This window comes from Clarias gariepinus, chromosome 5 (genome assembly GCF_024256425.1).
Source record: "Clarias gariepinus isolate MV-2021 ecotype Netherlands chromosome 5, CGAR_prim_01v2, whole genome shotgun sequence".
NCBI classification, from domain to species: Eukaryota; Metazoa; Chordata; class Actinopteri; order Siluriformes; family Clariidae; genus Clarias; species Clarias gariepinus.
Genome location: NC_071104.1, coordinates 28498420 through 28526202, shown reverse-complemented (window position 1 = coordinate 28526202; position 27783 = coordinate 28498420). Strand labels below are relative to the sequence as shown.

At 39.3% G+C, this 27783-nt stretch overlaps 1 protein-coding gene across 1 annotated transcript; it reads left to right on the top strand.

The window, feature by feature from the left end:
* Window positions 1-1031: 1031 nt before the first annotated feature.
* On the top strand, window positions 1032-26935 carry cfap65 (cilia and flagella associated protein 65). Its single transcript, XM_053496913.1, has 32 exons — window positions 1032-1106; window positions 2208-2383; window positions 2567-2672; window positions 2828-2994; window positions 3203-3402; window positions 3906-4030; window positions 4140-4362; window positions 4513-4781; window positions 5186-5383; window positions 5498-5887; window positions 6032-6169; window positions 6317-6556; window positions 6645-6869; window positions 6965-7111; window positions 7569-7734; window positions 7916-8044; window positions 8753-8966; window positions 9075-9203; window positions 9811-9987; window positions 10083-10149; window positions 10275-10385; window positions 12906-13097; window positions 19070-19219; window positions 19427-19570; window positions 22283-22399; window positions 22552-22689; window positions 22810-22860; window positions 22971-23179; window positions 23557-23682; window positions 23759-24046; window positions 26247-26381; window positions 26473-26935. Exons 1-32 carry the CDS (start codon window positions 1032-1034, stop codon window positions 26492-26494), a joined length of 5244 nt encoding a protein of 1747 aa, XP_053352888.1. The 3' UTR covers window positions 26495-26935.
* The last annotated feature ends 848 nt before the right edge of the window (window positions 26936-27783 follow it).

The window sequence follows — 27783 nt, the reverse complement described above, 5'->3', positions numbered from 1 at the left end:
CAAATAAATTCATAGAATTATAGTGCATCTCAAAATGCACTGCAAAATTTTTTATATTTAGCAATTTGTTTTTCATGAAATTTATTTCAAAAAGTTATATTAGATATTCTAAATTCCTTACATTTAAGGTGAAAGACTTCACGCATTTTTAAAATTCATTTTAATTCTGATGATTATGGCTAAAACATCATAAAAATCCAGTATCTTAAAACACTGTATATTTAGTCATGGCTACAGACAAATAAGCACAAAATGTTTGTGAAAAGAGAGTATTTTAAAAAAGCTGTAAAGTGCAGTATAGCACCACAAACCTGCTTTTTCTAGTTTTTATAAAAAAAAATTAATAACATGTTTTTAATTTATGTTAAACAGAGTTTAAAAACATATGGTTACTGTATGTTCGATTGATCTAATTACTACACACTTTACCCGGTTTACATGAAAACACTCAAATTAAAGATACATTTTGAACGCATATATTTTAATTCCTCAATTTAAACTTTAATATTTAAAATATACTATGTACTATGGACCTTTCTGACTGTGTATCTGGCCTCTGTTGTAAAATATTTGGCTACAGTAAGCATCTCAAAAGAGGCATATCTCATAGATTTCCTTGATAAAATTAAATGGTCATTAAGTCTAGTCTGGAAGGTAAATAAAATGAAAGTTTTATAAGGAATAATAATAATAATAATAATAATAATAATAATTATTATTATTATTATTATTATTATTATTATTAATTTTCAAAACAAGAGTGGGTACATTTAATTTATTATTGATTTGTTTCTAGTATCAGTAACTATTTGGATCTCCTTTAATCTTTTCTTCTGATTTTAAAATATCTCTATTCAAAAACACTAAGAAATAGCACAAAAACCTATGTCACATTGTTCAGAAAAAAAATTAATGTGTATTTTTACTTTACTCAGCTATGTCTAAGCTTGCACTTTGTTTAGATTTGTAAAAGCGATCCATGCAATGATAGATCTGCATGTGTTAAAGATTTGTATTCAGAACGTGTTGGAATGCCAGCAACTCTTTCAAGGAACCCTCGCAACTCTGGAATTCCATCAGAAAACAGACATGGCTCAAAGGGAATGGTAAGAAGTTTAAATTGTAGTCTGCTCAGATAACACATTTATGCAAACATATAACCAGGTAACTGCCATAGAGTCTATTTACTGTAAAGATAATATGACTTATGAATTATGATGACAATATAAAGGACAATATGTAAGTTTGCTGACTAAAAACAAGCCAAAAGGTTCAACCATGTAATGAAAAATAGCATGTGAGTATTTTTTTATGAAAGCATTTCAAGAAAAAAGGCTTTATATAATCGGCTATGCTGTGTAAATAAAAGTACTTTTTGATTATGTAAAGCTGCTTTGTGACAATGAACATTGCTAAAAGTTTTATATAAATGAAATTGAATTGAATTTAATTAAACTTTAACAAGGTATATTATGTCAAATTTATTCAATCACATCACCATGCCATTATTATAAAATTTAATCTATAAATACAGTAATAAGCATGTGCTAGTGTTCTATTTGCATAAATTTTGCATTAGGATAATTCTCTCCTCTCTCTTTTATTGTGGTTTAAAATTATCCATTTTACTAATTAGATTGGCAACTTCAGTGGTTTGAGTTCAGCCTGCTATTTTTTTTTTTTTTTTTTGGAAATTTATAGAACATATCCCTGTAGAAATGCTATGTTTACATATTATATACAGCCATTGAGAAAATGGAGCTTTCATCCAGTTTACTGAGTTATGTAATTATTTTATATAAAATGGGTTATGTGGTACTATCATTTTAAGTAGAAAACCCTACAACACTTTTTATGCTACATATGGAATAATTTTGAAATGGCAGACATGCTACAGTATATTGTTTATTCCATTTATAAGCTAATATTTCATGCCTGTGATTACAGTGAATTAGTTATAATTCTTATGTAATCTATCTTCTATATAATCTATATGTCTTTGCAACTCTCTGATTCTGTAACACTGGTCTGATTACATAAGATTGGATATTTTTATCACTTTATTTGGGATATACTGCCCTCTAGAGTGCTGCTAGTGACAATGTGCTCACTAATCACCTCCAGAACAAGGTCCAATCTGATTTATCTCTCAACTGTAATAATACATCTGCATAAAATAAGGTGTTTATATTTGCCCAATATTGCAGGTTTGCAGTCTGCAACGATCCAGAGGGTCTTCGAGAAAAGCATCCAGACACAGCCGTTTCTTAGGAGTGGAGACCTTGGATGAGCTAGTCTGGGAGGGCTGGGAGCTTGGAAGAGAATATACCAAGACACTTGTTCTAAAAAATGTTAATGAAAAACTAAAGAAGCTCAGTTTCAGGTAAGTTTCTGGGTCTCACAGAGGGCACACTTCTTTTACTAGGTGATTTTACCTTAGTTTGGTTGTGGATGAGGTAAAAGTTAAACAAAGTACACAAAGTTGCTAGTGACGTTTTATTTATACACCATATTGATTTTTTTTACATTTACTTAGCCTTTACATTTTTTCTTATTTTTATTCTAGGCCTCCTGTGTCCACAGTGTTTACCATACCTCTATTTCTTCAGACCATCATTCTTAGTCCTGGAACTTCTTTTTCCATGCCAATCACTTTCCATCCCCATCAGAAGGTACTGCATAGAGACTGATTATGTTCTGATTATGTACTGATTTTAAAATAACTGAAAATTATTGCATAGTATTTTATTTGTTACATTCATTTGTTTATTTGTCCATACATCATGCAAATTTGTCTATTAATTGCTGTGTGTTCTTACCTCTGCAGTGTGAGCATGAGGACAGTATTGAGTTCAAGTGTAAGGATGGAACATTTCTAGTGAAACTGCGTGCAGTGATGCTACACCATGCATTGGAGCTTCCTGATTCGGTGCAGCTTCCACCCTGTGCCGTCCAACACAGCACAAGCACCAGCTTCCTCTTATGCAATGCCAGGTATGGAGACCCCAGATAAAATTTGTAGAAGAAGAATCTTCTATAATAGGCATTTTATGCTAATTTGAACATTATCAGTAATGTGTTTTATGGTAGTTCTTAATCTCCCCAATATAGGGTTTAAAATTATTACCTTTTTAAATAGACAGGTAAATTTGCTTAAAAAAAAAATAATAATAATACTCATGGGTTATTTGTTGTTCGTTAGTAAGCTGCAGACCTGTTTCCAGTGGGTGGTGGAGCCACCATTTGAGCTCTCTCCACTGAGTGGGGTTTTGGAGCCAGGCATGCATTGCAGGGTCTCTGTAACTTTCAAACCTCAGCAAGCGTTGGTATACCAGACTGAGGCCTCATGTACATTCGGGAAGGAGGGAGAGAACAACTGCACAGTATTGCTTAAAGGAGTTTGTAAGTTTAGCAAATATAACATTACATTAATTTATTTAATTTATAGATTTTTGTGTAATATTTGTGACAGGATACAATTGATGGTTATTGGGGTTTGTTTAGAGTGTTTGTGCAGCGAGTCAATTTTGACTCACAAAGCTTAAATCACTGAACCATCATTGGTCAATTCTACAAAGGGCTAAAATTATTCAGAATTTTGTCAAATCCCAGACATACGAATGTATGCACCAAATCTTCTATAAAGATTGTGAATGAAAAGTTGCTCACCCTTTAACACCCAATAATTTTTAACTCAGTACAAGCTATTTAGTGATTTACAATTGAATATCTTAAAAGTCCAGTCTGTAGATCCATACTTACATTGCCACACATCTTTCATGAAGTAATTATAGTCTTTTCTGAATAATATGCTGTAATAAGGACAAATGTTAAAATTATGTGTTGAGAGTTTATGGGGTTAAATAAAAGATAGCTCCCATATAATACAGTTTTCGTTTCTTTAGCCAAGTACCCCCACATACAGATCAGTTCCCCTGGCCCGGAAGAAGATGGAAAGCTGCTTGAATTTGGCAGTGTAGCAATTGGAAGCTGTTTGGAAAAACACTTTGAGATCTACAATCCTACTTCAGTGAGACGCTTCGACATCACATGCCCCTTTTTTTTTTTTACATCTTATTGTCATGATTTGTACAACTTTGTTATCTCCAACTCTCTAACTGAAGCATTCCCTCTTTCAGGTGTTAATTTCTTTTTCTCTGACTCGTATGAAAAAGCCAGCCCATATGGAGTCTGTGTTCGAGTGTGATGTACAGGGAGGGCAACTGGCTCCATGTGCAACATTGCGAGTGCCTGTCCGATTCACCCCACTTACTGTGGACAACATCAGTGTGGACTACTTCCGCCTCAGCTGTCCTGGGGGGGTCAGGACAGATATGCTCAAAGTCTCTGGCTCATGCATAGGTGAGATAAATCAGTGAAATATCTGTACCTATGTTCATTTTATGATTCTCTCAAGGTTTTTTATCTGTGACAATGATTTTATGACATTCAAAGAAAGTGAAAGTAGCAATGACTAGCTTCAGTATGTACTGTATCTCTTGATTTCTGCAGGTCCAGAAGTTACTTTAAGCTCCTCTTTGGTTGATTTTGGTTGTGTGGAAGAGGGAGCAGAAGCTGTTCGTATTATTCGTATCATAAACTCGTCTACTGTCCAGGCTCATTACCAGTTTGACATCGACCGTGGCAACCATAGTGTGTTCACACTTGAAAAGCCAGTTGGCACTCTGCCAGCCAAGGAGAGCCTCACTCTGCATTTTATTTTCCGCCCATATCATCCTATTGCCTATCACAAGAGAGCCGTGTGCCTTATACTTCACAGGGTATGTCAGTAAGGCAGGGTTAGAAAGCTTTATTTATACACTAGGAGTTATTGGGGGGCCAATATAAAAAGTTAACTTTTTTCTAAAATCATGTTTTTTATCCTTCAAGTGAAAATTCTAAATTCCACACTGTCATTGCCATAATAATTATTTTTAGTTGATATTGATCACATCACTGTTAAATATTCTACAAATAGATGTACTGTAACATTTTGATCACACACCTTCTTTTAAACCACATTTTAACATAATCATGAAAATTGCTTTTGATCAGTTTCTAAACATTGCTTGTCTTTAGCCTTTATTCAGATAAAAATATCCTGGTTTATAATTTTATAACCTTATGTTTAGATTTCTATAATTCATCTTATTCAGTATTTCTGGATAACATTTCTTTTTTTAAGGAGCCGCTTTTGTTGGACTTGATTGGCACCTGTCACTCAGAACAGCTTAAGCCACACATCTTACAACCCAGACATCTCCGTGTGTACAGACAAAACTTGCTCCGTGGTCTAACCTGCTACCCTCCTGATATACTGAGTGCTATGCTTTCTGATCATAAACTGCAACTGGATGAAAGTGGGGCATTATTATTTCAAAAGGTCAATGTGGATCTGTACTTATGTGTCAAGTTTACATGTGGATAAACAGCGAATCTGTATAATAATCTTAGAAAGAGAACCTGTATAATAATCTCCTCATGATTTGCCTTTTAGGACTCATCAGAAGACATGACTTTGTCCAGGTCTCCTCTGTCCCCGAGGAGTGTGATGGAAGAATATTTCCACATGAACTCAGCAGATAAGGCAAGAGAACATCCTAATGAGACTGGAGATCCTGAATGTTTCCCCCTGCCCCATGTCACAGTGGAGCCCTCTGAACTGCTCTTTTACTCAGGGCCAAAATCTAAATCGGTCACCATCACCAACCACACCAAAGGCAATCTCAGACTGCTGTGGACTCCTGCTGCTGAGTCGCCATTCTCCATCACTCCTCTCACGTGTGACCTGAGCCCTTTAAAGTCCACTGCGTTCATAGTAACATATACACCAAAACAGCACAATGCCTTTCAGGCAGCACAGCTCGAGTGTTTCGGGCTTTACAAGGTAAAGTAGTGATGCAGTGATTAAGTTCTTTTATGGGAGGTTTAAGTACTTGAGAAGATGTTTGATAATATTTAAAAAGCAGGTGATTTGCGATTTGGTAAGAATAGTGTGTATAATAACTACATGGATCCTTGAACCCACCAGATTATGCGGGACTATCGGCAGACAGAGGACCGAACTCTGTGCCCTCCCTGGTGTCTCACAGTTAGGGTGACTGCTCACTCATTTCAGCCTCGAAATGAGCACTTCATCCCTTACTTCTCTCTGCAGACGAATCAAGTGGTGAGTCCAGCGCTTTGGAAAGGAAATGACATATAACATTAAATTTTTTTTTTAAATGGCATGTAAGATTTAAATTCATTATCTCCCTGATTCTCACACAGATTAACCAAATTACTGGCTTTATTCTGTGTTCCTTGTGTTCTCCAGATGTTTCCAGCTTTAAATCAGGTCTCCTACAGGAGTCTTCTCCTGCAGAACACAGGAGATCTTCCTCTTATCTTTAAATTGAACACAAAAGACTGTCCTGATGTATTTGTGCTGCCTTCTAGTGGCTTGGTACCACCAGGCAGCCACCAGATCCTCATTCTCAAATCTACTCCTATTGAAGAAAACCCTGACAGTTTGCCCATGACACTGCAGCTCAATGCCAGCCCCAAACATAGACAGGTATATTGAAAAGTGCATCTTAATGTTGACCACTGTAAGTTTTGCTCCTGACACATGCAAAGTTTAGATGGGTTTTTTCTGTGATTAGGAACTAAGGGTGGTGTGTGTGGCAGAGAGGCCGCGCATCACACTGGAGGGTGATGGGAACTTGTTTTTCATCCCCACCGGAGTGGGCTCTTGCTCCAAGGCAACTCTGAGCATTAGGAACTTTAGCAGAGTTCCGTTACATTTTCACTGGAGGTTTTCTGGCTCCGATCGCAGGGTTCTCTCTGTACAACCAGACTCAGGTATACTCCAGCCCAATGAATCCCAGGTGAGTGATTGTGTCATCATTAAAAATTTTAAATCCTTTATGTGTGGCTGCGTTTTAAAGTTAATCAGAGATTTCCTGTTGTTGGTGCTGTTCAGGTTCAGACTTGGTCCTTCAGCCCTCTGGAGGAGATGGTGTACAACATGAAGCCAAGTCTAATTTTCTGGCCCATTCAGAAACCAGAGTATAAAAGGTCGAAACTCTCTCTTAAAGTTGTGGGATTGTCTGCCAAAGGTTCCATAGAGGTGTGTATAGATGTGTATAGAGGTTTGTCAGATATTGTATTATTACAGGAATAGCATAAATATAATAATTTGGCATGGACAAAAAAAAAGGAAATTAAATAATTTCTAAAATCATCAGCTTGAGTATGTGTGCATAAAGTATATATGTTAAAGTGTTTCTAGGACATGTGCTTACTTCAAAGATACCTTAATTTTAATTTTTTTTTAGTTTAGCCTAAAACCAAGTCACCTCTTCCAGTTGGTTATGGTGACATTATGCTCCCAAACATATCAACCGAAAAAAATGCTTTTTAGTCCATATGCATATAGAGATGAAAAAAGTTTGAAATGGTCAGCATGATGGAGTGGATGAAGATCTTTATAAAATTAGTTAGTTCTAATACCAGTTAGTTTATGAACGATACCATGAGAAAGTGACTGACTGTGCATGTTTGCACGTTTGATCTTCTGATTCCAGGCTGGTCACTCATTTCTGGATCTGGGTGAGATGTTGGTTGGAGGTTGTAAGTCATTTGACATTCCTCTGCTTAACACCAGTCCATGTGCTGTTAGCTTTTCACTGACTGTGCAGCAGAGCATTAGTGCTCCAGGCATTCCTGAGGACTCACTTAAAGACCCTCTTGGTAAGAGACGCCTGTGAACACATTATGTTATGGAGAACTCACATTACAAAGGCAAAATGTCTACATCAGTGCAAAATACAGATCTATTTTTGATAAGTTTATTTAATAGTCATATATAGTGTTCTACACTGCTAATTGTTTTCGATATGCGGCCTATAGACATCTCTCTTCCCTTCTGCAGTTCTTGACATGGAAAATATGAAGGGCATCATTCCAGCTCGGTGTCAGCTGCTAATTCACTCCACTGTGAGACCTATTCGCAGGGCACGATATCGCTGGACCATCGGCTATAACATCCTTAATGCTGCTGGTACCAAATTTACAAGACAAATAGAGCTGGATATATTTTTTTAATGGTTTGCTTTTTTTATAGATATTTTAAATCCATTTCACATCAGCTGACATGATCACATTTTACATAAGATACTATGATATAATAAAAAATTTGATCATTGATCAATATTTCTTGATCTACTTCAGAGTCTGGTGAAACAATTATGACAAATCACCTTCCTGGTCTATAAAAGTATTTACACATGTATAAAATATAAAAAAATATATTCTTGATAATGATTGATTTATAATAGTTTTTAGAATTTGTTTGTTTTTGATTAAGTAACATAAATCATTTACAGTATTTATAATTATGTATTCCATTTTAGTCATTGCTTTCTAAATCAGCGCATTAATCCAAGTTATCCTGATAAATAATAACATACAATACCATGTGCTGTAGAACTTTCCCATAACATTCCCACTGTGTATATATTAAATATGAAATATCAATTCCATTCATATTTTATATGAAATAACTTACGAGTATACTGTAACTGTAATAGAATATATCATGCCTTATGAGCAAATAGTGTGTTCGTTTTCATTTCATTTTAATCTCTGTTTATTATGGTCAAAATGCAGTCACTTTTCAAATGCTTTATACTTTACTTTTCCTATTTGCGATCTCTAATGCATTTTGTAATTTTTCTATACCTCTATACCTTTTCTCTATACCTCACAGGGTTGGTGGAGGGGGAGTCCAGCTCTCTGTGCCAAGTTGAAGTCGAAGTGGTTTATCCCACACTGCAGGTGACGGATGCCCGTGGCAGTGGCAGCATGGAGGGTTTAAGTAAGCTGTATCTGTGGGACCTCTTCTGTCTTGACACACTGAAATCTTACTTTCTCAGTGAGCCAGCTCCCCCTGAGCTTATTTACAGAGTGCCCACAAGACACAGGTAACGTGTCCTGTTTCTTATTTAGTACCTGAAGTAAATCTCAGGGTAATATAAATGTTTCAATATAATCTGTGCAAAATCATGTGCTTGTTTTGATGTATCTTCCAGTTTTCACCGCTGTCCACCTGTTTTGACCTCAGCCATATTGGACTTTAACTTTAGTGCTGCTCCCCTGAATGCAGACCCCTCCAATGTCCTGCTCATGTTTATGAACCCTGGGAATATCCTTGTAGAATGGTATGTGGTACCTTTCCCTATCTGTCTTTCATTAACTGAGATTTGGTCCTGTTCCTGTTTGATTCTGTAATTGGGTATTATTAGTTTTCAGTGCACTGAAATAAAATCACTTCAATAAATTAGACAGTATAAAATTAGCTAGTTTTATTGTTGATTGGACAGAATGATAGTCATCGTATACCACAGTGCTTTTATATATATTTTTAATCTGATTGATAAAGTTGTTTTTAAATACATTATGGTGTATACAGTAACTGTTAATTAAGAAGTATATAATAAATCAGCCGCTTTACATCATCTATGCCTAAAGGTTTTTATCTTTATCTGACTTTAGTTTAGAACATATCTACAGTTAACTGTGATGCAGCATTAATTCTGAATTCTGAAAAACATTCTGATTTACATTATCAAGTGTATACAACATAATCCTTTTTCGAGAAACTTTATTAATTCCCTCAATGCATTTTGGCAATATTATCACACAATTCATATAATATCTTCTTCTATTCTTCATTTTCTGTTTTCTGTTTGACATTTATTTTGTGTATTCTGTTGTGATGAAGTTTTAGATTATTTTGACCAGTACATATACTCATCCCTCTAACAGGTCTTTTCTGTTCCCGGAGGATCAGCAGATTGAGCTGGAGTGCTGGGCTGACACAGAAGAGTTAAGCCCCAATGAGATCCTTCAGATGAAGGTGCAGGAAAACAGGATGTTTTCTGTGTCCCCACGCTCTGACAAACTGCAACCCGGTCAGCAGAGGGCAGTGCAGCTCACATACAAGTAAAGCATTGTGACTGTTCCTCATCTAAAACTAAACTTCATTTGGTAGACTTTCACATATTAGGTAAATGTACCGCATCATTCTCCTATTGCAGACATGACTTTGTTGGGATGCATCGGCTTCCTGTCCTGCTGAAGCTCTCTCACGGTAGAGAGATTCTGGTAAGACAGAGCCTCATTTCTAATTATGACTCGAATGTTGTTTGCATACCGTGCACTTGGATCTGGATATACTGTAGAAGTTTATAGAATGTTTGATTTGTCCTGGTTCTGTTTCATCTCGGCAGCTGAATTTTATAGGTGTTACAGTGGAAAAGGACAGACACTACCTTCACTTTCCTTCTACTCGACATGTTTTTGCTCCTGTGGCTATTGGAGGGTTTCATCCTCCCATACAGGTCTGGCTCATTTACCTTTATCTGGTTCCCTTTGGTAGTTCTTGCTCTCACACCCTGAATACCATAATGACTTATGCATAAAAAAGGTTCTGGTTAACAAAATTCAATTACATTTTGTATTCAATATAATTTAATGTTTTGAATTAAAACAAGTCTTTAATCTTAATTTGATAATTATAACATTCTAATTATATTATTTTATAATGGAAAAAAGATTTTAACATTTCTATAGTTTTTGTATGACATTAGAGATAGAAGATAGGAGTAATAAAGTAAACAAGGTTAATACTTGGTGCGATAAACCTTTGCACCAGTAGTCTCAGGGAAATTATTCACAGCGCATCACCTTTTTCACATTTTGTTATGTTACACCCTTATGCCAAAATGGATAAAATTCATTTTTTCCTCAGATCTCTACTTACAACACCCCATAATGACAACGTGAAAAAAGTTTACTTGAGGTTTTTGCAAATTTATTTAAAAAAAAAAAAGAGAGAGAGAGAAATCACATGTACATAAGTATTCACAGCCTTTGCTCAATACTTTGTCGATGCACCTTTGGCAGCAATTACAGTCTCAAGTCTTTTTGACTATGATGCCATAAACTTGGCTCACCTATCCTTGGCCAGTTTTGCCCATTCCTCTTTGCAGCACCTCTCAAGCTCCATCAGGTTGGATGGAAAGCGTCGGTGCACAGCTATTTTAAGATCTCACCAGAGATGTTTAATCGGATTCAAGTCTGGGCTCTGGCTGGGCCACTCAAGGAAATTCACAGAGTTGTCCTGAAGCCTCTCCTTTAATATCTTGGCTGTGTGCTTAGGGTTGTTGTCTTGCTAAAAGATGAACCGTCGCCCCAGTCTGAGGTCAAGAGTGCTCTGGAGCAGGTTTTCATCCAGGATGTCTCTGTACATTGCTGCAGTCATCTTTCCCTTTATCCTGACTAGTCTACCACTTCCTGCCGCTGAAAAACATCCCCTCATTGTGATGCTGCTTCCACCATGCCTAACTGGACGGATGGTATTGGCCTGGTGATGAGCGGTGCCTGGTTTCCTCCAAACGTGACGCCTGGCATTCACACCAATAAGTTCAATCTTTGTCTCATCAGACCAGTGAATTTTGCTTCTCATGGTCTGAGAGTCCTTCAGGTGCCTTTTGGCAAACTCCAGACGGGCTGCCATGTGCCTTTTAATAAGGAGTGGCTTCCATCTGGCCACTCTACCATATAGGCCTGATTGGTGGATTGCTGCAGAGATGGTTGTCCTTCTGGAAGGTTCTCCTTTCTCCACAGAGGACCTCTGGAGCTGAAAATCGGGTTCTTGGTCACCTCCCTGATTAAGGCCCTTCTCCCCCCGATCGCTCAGTTTAGATGGCCGGCCAGCTCTAGGAAGAGTCCTGGTGGTTTCGAACTTCTTCCACTTACGGATGATGGAGGCCACTGTGCTCATTGGGACCTTCAAAGCAGCAGAATTTTTTCTGTAACCTTCCCCAGATTTGTGCCTTAAGACAATCCTGTCTCTGAGGTCTACAGACAATTCCTTTGACTTCATGCTTGGTTTGTGCTCTGACATGAACTGTCAACTGTGGGACCTTATATAGACAGGTGTGTGCCTTTCCAAATCATGTCCAATCAACTAAATTTACCACAGGTGGACTCCAATTAAGCTGCAGAAACATCTCAAGGATGATCCGGGGAAACAGGATGCGCCTGACCTCAATTTTGAGCTTCATGGCAAAGGCTGTGAACACTTATGTACATGTGCTTTCTCAATTTTCTTTAATTTTAATAAATTTGCAAAAATTTTAAACTTTTGTTATGTTGTCATTATGGGGTGTTGTGTGTAGAATTCTGAGGAACAAAATGAATTTAATCCATTTTAGAATAAGGCTGTGACATAACAAAATGTGGAAAAAGTGATGCGCTGTGAATACTTTCCAGATGCACTGTAAAACTAAGGAATCATATAGAATTATATTTTCACTCCGTTACAATTCTATTTTCACACAAAAGAAATAAAATAAGGAAATTTATTAGCTGGGGTGCCACAGTGGTGTAGTGGCTAGCACTGTTGCTTTGCACCTCCAGGGTCTGGGTTCAATTCCTGCATCAGGGTCTGTGTGCATGGAGTTTGCATGTTCTCTTCGTGTGTGGTGGGTTTCCTCCCCCAGTCTAAAGTGCACCACTGAGCTGTAAACAGCCTTTTTAGTAAAGTTAACACAAGGGCAGTTTATTATACTCAGTCTTTCTAACTGAATGATTTTTGTTTTTAATTAGTGGCTCCTGTCTTTTGAGGTAGATCTATACACAAGTTGATACTAATGAAGTACTTAAAGAATACCTTATGGGTCAGGATACTCATTAACTTAAGAGAGTTTGCATACTACATTAAATCTAAGACAGATTTCTATGATTTATATTTCTTTCAAGAGCTAAGGTGTAAATAAACACATCAGTTTTTGTAGCACAGTCTGGAGTTTTAGTTTAATGGCTGTGTGTGTGTGTGTGTGTGTGTGTGTGTGTAGGTGTATGAGTTGTATAATGGAGGAGCTCAGCCAGTGAGGTACCGTGTGGACACTCTGCCACTGCAGGAACTACAGGAGGAGAACTTTAGTCATCCTGTTCTGCAGTGCCTGAACCCTGAAGGAGATGTGCAGCCTGGATGCACTGCCTCCTTGAGGTGGATCTTCTCTCCTCTGGAGGCTAAAACATATAGCGTAAGTCCCTTCAATGACCCCTATACACTTACAGCTACACATACTCCATTAGCCAGACTGCTTGTGCCACCACCATCACTGATGATGTTGTCTCTAATATAATGCTTGATAACTGAAGGTATGACCAGCATTTCTCATTTACTGGATATTGTTTAATGGCATGCACATTCATATGAAGGTGCGGACAATGTATTGCCCATTAGATTAGTATATGGTCATTAGTTGGATAAAAAAGAAGTAGTGTTGTAGTATTGAAGATCAGTCTTGGTCTCTTATGAGCAATTTTTAAAGCTTTCGAGCTTTTTTTTACTTGATCTTGTCTTGTACAAAGTGGACTTAGGACCAGTCAAGCTCGCAAGTTTGGGGATATCACTAAATTGCCTATGCATTCTTTGATTTATTTGCTAACATCATAATAGTTAATGCTTATAAAACTTCCTGCTTCAAATGCAACCAATAACCTTACTTGAATTACAGGTAGTCACCAATTTACGAACAAACGGGTTATGTTCGTAAGTCGGATTTGTTCTTAAGTCCAACAAAGTGAGTCTTATACTCTTTTCATGCAACACGAATATACAACGTAAACCATACTTATCCACTTGACTAAATCTCTGTCCCCTTTCCCCACACTGCCATCATGTGGCCAAAAACCGGTGAGGTGGGGATGCGGAACATTTCTGGTTGGCCGGTGCAAAAATAATTGTGTGTGTGTGTCGCAAACAAAATTAAAACGAAACCTTTAATAATCACCTGTAAATAGCCATAAGAAGGGCTGGAGAAGCGCTGAGCGTTCACTCGACTGCTGCTTAATTAGAAGATCAGGTCGATCTGGTCCAAGCTCTTTAACTTTTTTTCTTTCTTCGTCCAATAAAAGAATTTTCTCTCCTATTTATCTGGCTTCCACATCAATCACTATTCAGTACATCCAGTGTCTTCTTGTGCCAGTCCCAAGTCTGGATAAATGCAGAGGGTTGTGTCAGGAAGGGCATCCGACGTAAAACATTTGCCAAATCAATGATGCGAATTACAAATATAACTCCCATACCAGATCTGTCATGGCCTGGTTTAACAACTACCACCACTGGTGCTGTTGACCTACAGGGTGCCGGTGGAAATTGGGCTACTGTTGATCGAAGAAGGAGAGAAGGAAGGCGTGTTTGAAAGCAGAGAGAGAAGAGGAAAGGCAAGAGTTTAGGAATGATAGTAGGGAGTTTAAATGTTAGGACCATGACAGGGAAGGCAAAAGAGATGGTTGATATGATGCAGAGAAGGAAGGTGGATATACTGTCCAGGAGACCAAGCGGAAAGGTAGCAAAGCCAGAAGCTTAGGATCAGGGTTCAAATTGTTTTATCATGGTGTGGATAGAAAAAGAAATAGAGTAGAAGCTATTTTAAATGAAAAGTTTGTAAGGAAAGTTCTAGAGGTGAAGAGTGTATCAGATAGGGTGATGAGTTCGAAGCTGGAAATTGAAGGGGTGATGTTCAATGTTGTTAGTGGTTATGCCCCACAGGTAGGATGTGAGTTAGAAGAAGAGGGGAAATTCTGGAGTGAGTTAGATGAAGTGATGCAGAGCATCCCCAGAGGTGAGAGAGGGGTGATTGGTGCAGACTTCAATGGACATGTTGGGGAAGGGAACAGAGGTGATGAAAATGTGATGGGCAGGTTTGGTCTCCGGAACAAGAATGTGGAAGGACAGATGGTGGTGGACTTTGCAAAGAGGGTGGAAATGGCAGTAGTAAATACTTTCTTCCAGAAGAGGCAGGAACATAAGGTTACATATAAGAGTGGAGGCAGAAGCACACAAGTGGACTACATCTTGTGTCGACGTTGTAATCCGAAAGAGATCAGTGACTGCAAAGTGTTGGTAGGGGAGAGTGTAAAATAACCCTGGTGGTGAGGAAGGCGAAGAGGACAAAGGCAGAGCAGAGGACAAAGTGGTGGAAGCTGAGAAAGGAAGAATGTTGTCCATGGAGACTCCTGTCTTACCTCATCTTTAGTCTTTAGGGAGGAGTTGAGACAGGCTATGGGTGGTCAGGAGGTGCTTTCAGTTGACTAGACAACTACAGCCAATGTGATCAGGGAGACAGGTACTGTAGGAGGGTACTTGGTGTATCATCAGGTAAGGGAAAAGTGGACAAGGAGACTTGGTGGTGGAATGAGAAAGTCCAAGAGTGTATACAGGGAAAGAGGCTAGCTAAGAAGAAGTGGGACACTAAGAGGACTGAAGAGAGTAGACAGGAGTACAGGGAGATGCAGCGTAAGGTGAAGGTAGAGGTGGCAAAGGCCAAACAAAGAGCATATGAGGACTAGTATGCTAGGCTGGACAATAAGGAGGGAGAGGTGGATCTTTACAGGTTGGCGAGGCAGAGAGATAGAGATGGGAAGGATGTGCATCAGGTTAGAGTGATGAAAGATAGAGATGGAAATGTACTGACAAATGGAAAGGCTGTTGGTCCTGATGGCATACCTGTGGAGGTATGGAAGTGCTTAGGAGAGGTGGCAGTAGAGTTTCTGACTAGTTTGTTTAACAAGATCTTGGAGAGTGAGAGGATTCCAGAGGAATGGAGGAGAAGTGTCCGATTTTTAAGAACAAGGGAGATGTGCAAAGCTGTGGCAATTACAGAGGTATAAAGCTAATGAGCCATACAATGAAGCTGTGGGAAAGAGTAGTGGAAGCTAGGTTAAGGGCAGAGGTGAGCATTTGTGAGCAGCAATATGGTTTTATGCCTAGAAAGAATACATCAGATGCAGAATTTGCTTTGAGGATGCTGGTGGAGAAGTACAGAGAAGGTAATAATGAGTTGCATTGGGTCTTTGTAGTTTTAGAGAAAGCGTACAACAGGGTGCAGAGAGAGGAGCTTTGGTGTTGTATGAGGAGGTCTGGAGTGGCAGAGAAGTATGTTAGAGTGGTGCAGGACATGTATGAGAGCTGTAAGACAGTGGTGAGATGTGATGGAGGTGTGACAGAAGAGTTCAAGGTGGAGGAGGTCTGCATCAAGGATTGGCTCTAAGCCCCTTTTTGTTTGCTCTGGTGATGGACAGGATGACAGATGAGGTAAGACAGGAGTCTCCATGGACAATAATGTTTGCAGATGTCATTGTGCTTTGTAGCGAGAGCAGGGAACAGGTGGAGGAAAATTTGGAGAGGTGGAGGTATGCTCTGGAAAGCAGAGGAATGAATGTTAGCTGCAGCAAGATGGAATACATGTGTATGAATGAGAGGGACCCAAGAGGAACGGTGAGGCTACAGGGAGCAAAGGTAAAGAAGGTGCAGGATTTTAAGTACTTACGGTCAACGGTTCAGAGCAACGGAGAGTGTTCAAAGTAGGTGAAGAGGTGGGTACAGGCAGGTTGGAATGGGTGGAGAAAAGTGTCAGGTGTGTTGTGCGATAAAAGAGTATCAGCGAAAATGAAAGGAAAGGTGTACAAGACAGTAGTGAGACCAGCAATGCTCTACGGCTTAGAGACAGTAGCACTGAAGAAAAGACAGGAGGCAGAGCTAGAGGTAGCAGAGCTGAAGATGTTAAGGTTCTCTTTGGGAGTGACAAGGATGGATAGGATCAAGAATGAGTTCATCAGAGGAACAACCCATTTTAGATGTTTTGGAGATAAAGTCAGAGAGCCAGATTGAGGTGGTTTGGACATGTTCAAAAGAGAAATTGTGAATATATCGGTAGAAGGATGCTGAGGTTGGAAATGCCAGGAAGGAGGTCTAGAGAAAGACCAAAGAGGAGATTTATGGATGCATTAAGAGGACATGAAGTTAGTTGGTGTAAGAGAAGAGGATGCAGAGGACAGGGTTAGATGGAGGCAGATGATTCGCCGTGGCGACCCCTGAAAGGGAACAGCCGAAAGACAAAGAAGATGATTTTATAAAGTATAATTCTTCTCTGCCCAATTTTAAGTGGGCAGCCCCCAGCGCGCCTTATTAAATAGGGACTAAGTAATTGACTAAGGTCAATTACTTCTAGGGTACTTCATAGAGGAGTTATGTTAATATTGGTGGGATTTTGATTCCCATGTGAAAACACTGGACTAGGTGATGTTCCTTAGGAAATTGAGGATCTGAGAAAAGCCGGCACTGGCCTGTCAGCTCAGCTGGTTAGAGTGTGGTGCTAATAACGCCAAGGTCGCGGTTTTGAACCCTGTACAGGCCATCGCAACAGTTTTCTATGTTAGCAAGAAAGATGTTGCTCCTGAAGACGTTATTGCTCCCTATGAGGAAAGCTATAACCCTGGACTCAATAGGCAGGCCTCAGCACCTGGCTGCGTGGACACACTGGAGAATGAGGGCATTGATCCCGCTACCTCTCGCATGCTAAGCAAGCGCTCTACCACTTGAGCTAATTCCCCTTAGCACATTGGCTACCTGGGTTGCAGTGGTGGCTGCTAGCTTTTGAAACAGGGGAAGCTCATATTAGGACTTCATCATAAAATTCATTATGTTATTTGTACGTAAATTCTGGCAAGTTTTCCTTTCCACGAGCTACTTTAATTATATGAACGAACTAAATTTACAATGCTGAAACACTGAGCAAAGTCAAGAAGGCTAAAATATGTTTTTTTTATTATTATTTAAAGAATGATTTGTACAAACAAAAATGGTTTATATCACCAGCAAAAAATACAGAGTGCAGCAGTTCATCGTAGCACTTCACCTGCAAATCCGCATGGGCAGTGGCGGACTGGCCATCTGGAGTACCGGGAGTTTTCCCGGTGGGCCACTGGCCAGTGTGGGCCTGCCCAGTCAATACGCAAATATATAAAAAATGACAGAAACCATAATATTGCATCTTTTTCCTACTCATTGGAATGAGTGCGTCGATCGCACGGGCGCCGCAGACAAACAGTGTGTTGTTGCGGGAGAGAGAGGTTGATTTATTTACGACAGCTGTTACGACAGGTCGTGGCCCGCCCACTGCTCCATTTACCCCCATTTTTCACGCTTTGCATGAGACAAGCATGTATTTTCAACTCTTAGGTCAATTGAAGGTATCCAAGCATACATTTTTATTGAACAAAATATGTAAAAAAAAATTCTCCTTAGTCAAATTAGCCTTCTTTGCAATGGTAAATGGGGTCACTGTTGTAGTACTACTAGTACTAGCTGGAAAGCCATAATTATAAACAGAATCCATGTTACATTATTATTTTACAAATCATTTTACTATTTGTTAGCATGAATGCAAGATTTGCTTTTTGCAATTAACATTACATTAGCCTACGACTAACCTGCGGAAAGGCTGCTGCCGTCATCATAATCGGTGGACTCCTTTTTGCTATGGTTGGTATGACTGGGGCTGGGGTCATCCACACTGATAGTGCCAGGTGCATCCTTCCGCTTTTAAGTTTATTCCGTGTGCCCTCAAATGTTTCATTAGATTTGTTGTGTTTCCCCCTTTACCCGCAACTGCTATAAAACATTTGCTGCACATTGCGGTGTCGGAATCCTTTCTTGTGAAATATAGCCACACTTTCGACCGTTTAGTTAGTAGGCATTTTAACAAAAGTTGTTTAATTTAGCAAGCTAAGATAGCAGTTGACCATCTGCTGCCGTCAGAGCAAGTGTAACGTTAGTTGCTGCATTCACGCGCATCTCGAGTGGCCATTTCTTGATGATTTGTGCTTTTAATTTTTCAATCTAATCTAATAAACTTTTAATCTACAAAAATAAAATGGAGAGTAACATTACTGGATTTGTATTATCAAGCTTTCCGAAGTTCTCAAGATTTTTCTAATTAAGGAAATAATTGACACCCCATGAATGCAGTATTTAAATTTTGCTAGCGATCATGTGTATTGATGAATCTGATGCTTATTACAATTGCAATAGTTCAGGCATTTAAGTGGCACCGAAATGAGGCACCGAAATCCGCGTTCTGTTCCGGTCCTGTACATACCGGTTATATAGGTTTTCGGTACCCAACCCTAACAAACACTTTGTCCCTATTTTATCTTATTTATATAGGTGGATATTCCTATATACATGCTAGAGGGAGAAAGTGTCGCGGTGACATTTGAGGGCTGCGGCTTTGACAAGATAGACTCTGTGCCCCTTCAACTTCATGATGGACATCTTGCTGTGCCTTGCATTCAGAAAGTGTCCATACCTGGACAGGTAGGTAATGGAAAAATCTCCAGAACAGTGAATTTGGGTCTAAATAGTTACAGCACATGGGTCGCTTGTGTTTTCCCTGTGCAATGTCATACTTTTAATGTTTTATTTTCATAATTTTAATAATGTTTTTTTTAATTATTCTTTAAAAAAGATTTAAATATTCTATTGCTTTTAAAAAAATAGTATTATTTTCCCACGTGCGTGAAGGTGGTGTTCCTGTCAGAGGAGCGAGTGTCTTTTGGTGACATTCCAGTCAGCTCTCGAAACACACGTATCTTGTTTTTGTCAAACGTCTCTCGAACTGACCGAGTCTTCTACTCATGGAAACTGAAAGAGCAAACTGGCAAACAGGTGTGTCAAATAGGAACTACATTTATCTAGTTTATTGCATTCAGCAGACCCCATTATACTAACCCAGAGCTACTTTCACAAATATAAAGCGGAACCTCGGATTTCAAGTAACGTGTTTGCGAGTCTTCTGCAAGACGAGTAAAGATTTTTAATAAATTTTGACTTAAAAAATTTATAATTCTTGGTTTACGAGTACCAAGTAGCATGTATCACGCATGGGCTTCTTGTTTTGACGCCCTCCTCCTCTCGCCTTCATACACACACACACACACACTTTCTAATGAAAACACTGCTTTTCAAAGGTAAAGTGCAGGTTAATTTGTTATATTTTTACTTTACAGCAATTAGTGTGTGATCACGCGAGCATTATTAGACATGTTCCTTGTTAATTTTTCAGATAAAAAATCAGTCTTCACGTTGATGTGTGTGTGTGTGAGAGAGAAACTCAAATAAGAGAGGAGGAAGGGCTACTGTGTAAGATGAGAAGAGGGAGACGGGAGGGGCTCATTCCTCCTCTCCTCTAACTTTAGCTTCAGAAACTCTTATGTCAGGATTTATTTAGACTTTCTTTAAAGGTAAAGTGCAGGTAATTTTTTTTATTACTTTATATTTTGTATTAATTATTTTTATGTACAGTGCAACCTCAGATTATGAGCATTATTCGTTCAGGAAGTGGGCTCGTGTTCCAAAACACTCATAAACCAAATTAGATTTTCCCATAAGAAATAATGGAAACTTAAATTATTCGTTCTACAGCCCAAAAAAATAAATACATAAAAATAATTCATACAAAATATTAAGGAAAAATAAAACAAATTAACCTGCACTTTACCTTTTAAAAAAGTAAAAAATAAATCCTGGCAGATAAGCGTTTCCCTTTGTGCATGCAGGCACTGTGTGTGTGTATGTGACTAGAGTAAGTAGAGACTCTTGCTTTCAGCCCCTCCTGTCTCCCCCTCCCCATCTTACACATTAAAACTTTCTCCTCTCGTTTAAACACACTCACACACACATTAACGGAAAGACTGTTGTTCTCCTCTAACTTATTAAAGCTTCTCCGCTTTTTTTAAATGTTGTTCGTGACAGCATAACAGTTTGTTAATTCAAGCTCATGTAATGATAAGATAGACAAACTGGTCGATGCCCGTTGTTTTATTTGCTGCATTGTCAGATTATAGTACAAACTTTCGGGTGGATCCTGCACTTAAATCCAACAAAAAAAACTACTTAAGAACAAAACTCTCATCTCGCATTCGCGTTCACACACACCGGACTGCATTACCCACAATGCATCTCCCGCACTGGACTACACTTCCGTAAACAGCGGTCATAAATCAACGTCTCTCTCCCGCTACACTGTTTAATCTGAAATTAGCAATAAACATCGCTAATGACACTCGTGTGAGCAGAGAGGGTGTGTCTCTTGCCTTTATTTCTGTAAGCGTGCGTGAATGGGGGTTTCACACACACACACACACACACACACAGAGGTTAGATTTTTAACCTCTGTATTGAGAATTTCTTTTGCCTTACTCACGCGCACACACGTGTTTTATAAGAAAGAGTACACGCGCTGTACACACGCGCTTCCAAACACAAAATAAAATATGTTTTACACACACACGGGGTCACAGTTTTATAGTAAACAGTAAACGCGTGCACGGATGTTGATTATACCAGTAAGAGACACTAAGACCCAGCAGGGGAGACGATTCCGCAGCGCAAGAGAGAGAAAAACCGTTGGCTCAGTTGTGATCACGTGACGCTTGGCTTCAAAACAAGAAGCACATGTGGGAAACATGATACTCGGTGCTCGTAAACCAAGTCAAATTTTATTAAAAATCTTTGCTCCTCTTGCGGAACACTCGTAAACCGCGTTACTTGTAATCCGAGGTTCCACTGTATTTATGTATTTATTTTTTGAACTAATAATTTGAGTTTCCATTGTTTCTTATGGGAAAATTTGCTTTGATTTATGAGTGTTTTGAAATATGAGCCCACTTCCGGAATGGATTATGTTCGTAATCCAAGGTTCCACTGTACAAGTAAAAAGGTAAAAACTGTCTTTTTTTTTGTTACTTTCATATGTGAACGGTGGCTTAGTGGTTAGCACTGTCGCCTTGAACTTCAATGGTCTAGGTACTGTCGTCTTGCACTTCCATGGTCTAGGCTTGATTTCTGCCTCCGTTTTTTTGTGCGTGGAGTTTGCATTAGTGCTTGGTGGGTTTCCTCCAGTTTACTTCCACGGTCCAAAGACATGCAGGTTAGGTTAATTGGTGTTCCCAATTTGCACTGGCTCCAGGCTCCCTGCAACCCTGTATACAGGATAAAGCGATATAGACGATGAGTGAGTGAGCGAGTAAGTGCGTGAATGCTTATTTCATATTTGGCACTACCAGTCAAAGTTTGAACACCCGTCCTCATAAAAGATCTTTATTTTATTTTAATTTAGAGTAATAATGAACATTGACAAAATGAAACAACACATATGAAAGTACGCAGTAAGCAGGAAAAGTGTTAAAGCCCAAAGCATTTTATATTTAATAGTGTAGCTGAATAAGCTTTGTATTTTCTCAGCTTTGTTTGGGAGCTAGATCCAGGAGTCTTGTTTTTGGGGAAACAATTTTAAGTTAAAACTGCTTATTTAAAATACAGTACAGTTTAATTCTAAAATAAATGTTTGCATGTATGTGTGCATTTGTGTCCCTATAGGCAGTGCAGATTCATCCTGATAGTGGATCTTTGGCTGCAGAGGAGAGTGTTCTCTGCATCCTCACTATTTACACCTCAAACAACCCCACATTCTATCAGCAAGATCTCATCTGTGAAGTTAGTTCTCTCTCTTTCATGTGCACATACTTTAATGCATATAAACGTTGTTTTTATGTTTGCATAAATGTGACCACCAGCCCTCAATGCAACTATGAATTTTATTTAAAGATAGTGATGCTAGTAAAATCTTTTGCTCATGTTCTTGCCAGGTCACTGCAGAATCATCTTTAGCTTGTTACCAGATGGACCTACAGCAATGGAAGGAGGAAAAAGAAAGAGAAAAACATGAATTCACCATAACAGAAAAAGACCTGATTCAGACAAACTCTCGGAAAAAAAACACCCAGGTCCTGCTCCAACCCTCACTATATCAGATACATTAAAACATGCACAGTATAGCCATGTTCCTTATTATCTACCTCCTTATTGCCTATTTTATTAAATAAAATGGTCTCTTTTTCACTCAGCGAGGAACAGCAGCCCAAAAGAAATCCTCCACTGAAAACCGGAAATTCAAGGTAAAGCAATACTGCCGTGCTCCATAATTTAAAAGGGTATTACAGCTTTAACTTTTATATATATATATAGCTGGAACATAATTATTAATCTGTAAAACAACATGTTGCAGATGCTGCCACCCATCAGCAGTAACAGTGGCTCTGGACTGGGAGGGCCCAATTCCAGGGCAGAAAACAAAGCTCAGGGGGATGTTCGGGTTAGACAACCACAGCCACCTCGCCCAAAACTGCTCCACCTGGGAGTCACAGCACGTTCACACTCGCTGCTAGAGTACCAGGCACAATTCTCTTCTCAGTTTAGCAAGCATTACATCTACAGGTGTGTAAAATATATGAATGTAGTGGTTAGCATTGTCGCCTTGCACCTCCAGGGTCCTGGTTCGATTCCCGTTTCTGTGTGCATGCAGTTTGCCTGTTCTTCCCATGCTCCCGGGTATTCCGCTTTCCTCCCATGGTCCAAAGATATGCAGATTAGGCTAATTGGCGTTCCCAAATTGGCCATTGTGTGTGTGTGCCCTGCGATGGATTTGCACCCTGTCCAGGGTGTACCCTGCCTTGTGCCTTCCTGGGATAGGCTTCAGGTCCCTGTGACCCTGAATTAGGATAAAGCGGTATAGAAGATGAGTGAGTTAGTGAGTGCTAAGGTACAAAAAAATAAATGGTTCTGTAGGTCTGAGTATCCAAATGTTTCTACAGATCTGCACCATCGAAGCTTCCTCAGCCTGAATCAGTTGACAGTAAGCTATTTTCAGCAAACATGCCTTATCTCACCCACGGCCCAGAGAGAGACATTCTCACAAACACCCTCACCTCTTTGCTCAGGTACACATCAAGTTATTTAACTCTTTAGACAATATTGTCTAACACAATATATAACAAAGCATACATTTTCTTGCAGAAGTCTCTTGGATGACACTGAGTTCCACCAGGAGCTGCAGAACACTTTGAACGAGCCAGCGCCCTACTTCACCCAGCTTCGGCCTGTTTCTTCTGTTCTGCCCATGACTTCCACTGAGACACCTTGTGCAAAAGACACAATTTGTTTAACTAACTCGAGACTATCTACAAATCACATGAAGAGCACAGACACTGTGGCACACACTCATACACAGTCTGAGGTTGAACCACAGCTATGTCATGAGCTGAACCCCAAGCTCAGGGAACAGGTGCAGGAATCCATTCGCAGGTGAGTGATTTGAAACACTGTTTTATTTAGACATAGGATTATTTTTATTTCTCATATAGTGATATTAATTCATCCAGCACAGTAATGTATAACTGAGTAATTGAAACTGCAAATACCACACAGCACAATATTGTCTTAACTGTGTCTGAGACTACATTGCTACATCTGCTATTATGCCATCAGCACACTTCTTTATAGCGTTGTGGGCACATGGCATCTCATTAAAGCAATATAGTGCCATAAAATTCGGAAGGTTTGTATTGTATTCAAGAAAGTGCTTTATTTCTTTTCCCACTTCCTTTTTTGGTTGCTGAAATATGCAATGAATTCTTTCCTCTTTATAAATACTCTTAGCCACTTTATTAGGAACACCATGCTTTTACTCGGTTGGACCCACATTTACCTTCAGCAGTGTCTTAATTCTTTGAAGCATAAATTTAACAAGGTCCTGGAAACTTTCCTCAGTGTTTCTGGTCCTTATTGTCATTTGCATCACACAGTTGCTTGCAGACTAATTGGCTGCATTCTTTATGATGCAAATCTCCTGTTCAGGCGCCCTATTGCATTGAGATCTGGTGACTATGTAGGCCGTTTGAGTACAGTGAACTCATTGTCATGTTCAAAAAAACAGTTTGAGATAATAGCTATGTGTATGCTTAATTCGTACTAAAGGGCTCAAAGGGTGCCAAGGAAATATCCCCTTCACCATTACCCCACCACCACCATGTACCATGGTCCATACATGACCAGTGTAGCTCTGCTTTCAATACAAGGCAGGTGGATCCATACTTTCAGGTTGTTTACACCAAGCTCTGACCCTACCATCCAAATCAAGAAAAATCAGACCAGGCAACATGTGAAACCGTTGTTGCCTTCTGCCATTGTAGCCATCTGCTTCACGGTTTGACATGTTGGCATACTCCACGTGTAAGAAGATGTCATTTGATTTAGCATTGCCTTGTCTGGCTATTCTCCACCAAATTGGGTAAATGGTGTAGGAATAACAGGTCTTCTGATTTGTGCTAGGGTTAGCGTTAGAGCTAGGGCTAAATGTTAGCCTTACCTAATATGTTGAGCAAGGAGTTACCCGCTAGGCTTATTTTACCTATTTCAAATCACCTTTTATGTTTGTCAAAAACTCCCAGAAAACAGAATTGAGAAAAACTGCTCTAGAGGATTGAGTAACTATACCTATAACTATACTGAACAAAAATATAAACGCAACACTTTTGTTTTTGCTCCCATTTTTTATGAGATGAACTCAAAGATCTGAAACATTTTCTACATACACAAAATAACCATATCTTTCAAATATTGTTCACAAATCTGTCAAAATCTGTGATAGTAAGCACTTCTCCTTTGCCGAGATAATCCATCCCACCTCACAGGTGTGCCATATCAAGATGCTGATTAGACAGCATGATTATTGCACAGGTGTGCCTTAGACTGGCCACCTGTAAAAGGCCACTTTGAAAGGTTTAGTTGAATCACACAGCACAATGCCACAGATGTCGCAAGTTTTGAGGGAGCGTGCAATTGGCATGCTGACAGCAGGAATGTCCACCAGAGCTGTTGCTCGTGAATTGAATGTTCATTTCTCTACAATAAGCCGTCTCCAAAGGTGTTTTAGAGGATTTGACAGTACATCCAACCAGCCTCACAACCGCAACCGACGTGTAACACCAGCCTAGGACCTCCACATTCAGCATGTTCACTTCCATGATCGTCTGAGACCAGCCACTCGGACAGCTGCTGAAACAATCGGAGTGCATAACCAAAGGATTTCTGCACAAACTGTCAGAAACAGTCTCAGGGAAGCTTATCTGCATGCTCGTCGTCCTCATTGGGGTCTCGACTTGACTCCAGTTCTTCATCGTAACGGATTTTGACAGATTTGTGAACAATATTTGAGAGATATGGTTATTTTGTTTATGTAGAAAACGTTTCAGATCTTTGAGTTCATCTCATTAAAAATGGGAGCAAAAACAAAAGTGTTGCGTTTATATTTTTGTTTAGTATATATACATTTTTAGCTGGATCTGTGTGATTTCATGTGCAGCCACCACCAAATTGGATCACTGGGTAACTGCATAAATGACCTTGTTAACTGTAATTGAATGTTGAGTGTATTTTATATATATATAGTGATTTTATCTGTATCCGTTTCCCCACTTGCCTTTTTCAATCTTTCCATCTTTAGGAGTACAGAATTTGGTGATCTAATGGAGGAGATTTTACTCAATACTTTGAAAAACCTAATGACAGAAGCTTTTCTGGGGGAGCTGGTTCTTACGGCACGGCCACGTATCATTACATTACCACCAGGCTCAGCCAGGTCAGACATTGCCTCCTCACACTCACTAGGCACTATTTAATTCAACCTTGTACTGATAATGATGAGGTAATATTGCTCTACTCCCACACAGAAGAAACTCCAAGAAACTCTAGGGAGACCATCTGGTGTGTGAGAGAAGTACAGATCAGCAACACACCCTGATGATTGATCCATACATGCCCAGCATAGCTCTACTTCCAAAGATGGAGTCTCAGCACTACTGATTCCTTTTCAGTCAATTCACTTGTATTTCTACATACAACATGTATCGTATAGAATATCCCTCTTGTGTCCTGGTAGAAGACATCTTTATTCACACCATAAAGGCATGCAGCCATTTGTCCCCTCAGTTAGTACACTCTTCAACAAGCCAGGAACACCTTATTCTACAGTTTGCTAGCTGCTGCTAGCAAACTCTACAGCATGCATGGTTTATCGGAAGATGAGCAGAAGTCTTCTAGATTCTCAATTTTTTTTTTACCTCCTGGACCAATGACAGTTAAAAACTCTCTGTTCTTTGACTTCATCTTGGAGTTAACTTAGTCATGGGGCAAACCACGAAGCAAACCCTCCCTCCGGGCTTCCAGAAAGACTTGGCGACCGGAAGAAAAAAAGGACACACTCGTCCTAGTTCAGAATCTGGGTGAGAGGGGCTTTTGCAGCATGGAGACACTGTTGCTTCTCCATAGAGCCCACTATGTTCTGTTTAGGAAAGCAGGGTGTTGCACTTCTTTCGTTCTTCTGTTGCCTCAGGTTTTAACCCCCGGTTTATGTGTATTATATGTTTCTCAGGGGATCATAGCAGGTGTTCAGTGTCCCCAAGAGATGTGCCTTCTTTACTGTAAATTATGTGAATGCTGTGAATTTTCACTTGTCGAATTTAATAAAAAAGCGTGTTGTATATTTTGAACACTACAAATCAGCCCAGTGGCTCCTATAAGGTTGTTCTTTGGCAGAATGCCAGAGGACAGCTGCCCTCTGTTGGTGTTTCAGGTAAGCCAGCTGGCTGTTTTCTTTCTAGAGTGGCATGAATGACCAGTCTCGTCATGGGTAGAGAACATTGTCACCATGGACTACCAGCTACAACATTCAGATTTTACCAGGTTACAGAAAGTTTCTGAGGTTTGCATTTATGGGCATAGCCTACGAATGCCTAGTGCTGCTATTCGGTTTGCCGTTTGCCACCCACACATTCACAAGGTGTGCAAAGTAGTGCTGTTTCCTTGGAGAAAATGCATATTGGCATATCTAGATAATTGGACTCTAATAATGAGCTCCAGAGAGCAGACAGAGGCAAACACTGCTCCACTATAAAAAAAAAAAAAACAGAAAAAAATTGGCAGCAAAATTGCCAAACAATTACTGTTAATCACAGTAAAATACCAAATGGTATTCTACAGTA

Coding starts and splice junctions, on each gene's coding strand:
- cfap65 (XM_053496913.1), top strand. CDS start 1,032: ATGCCAGCAACTCTTTCAAGGAACCCTCGCAACTCTGGAATTCCATCA. Junction 6,170..6,316: donor CTCTGCAGACGAATCAAGTG/GTGAGTCCAGCG, acceptor TGTGTTCTCCAG/ATGTTTCCAGCTTTAAATCA. Junction 13,098..19,069: donor TGGAGGCTAAAACATATAGC/GTAAGTCCCTTC, acceptor TTATTTATATAG/GTGGATATTCCTATATACAT.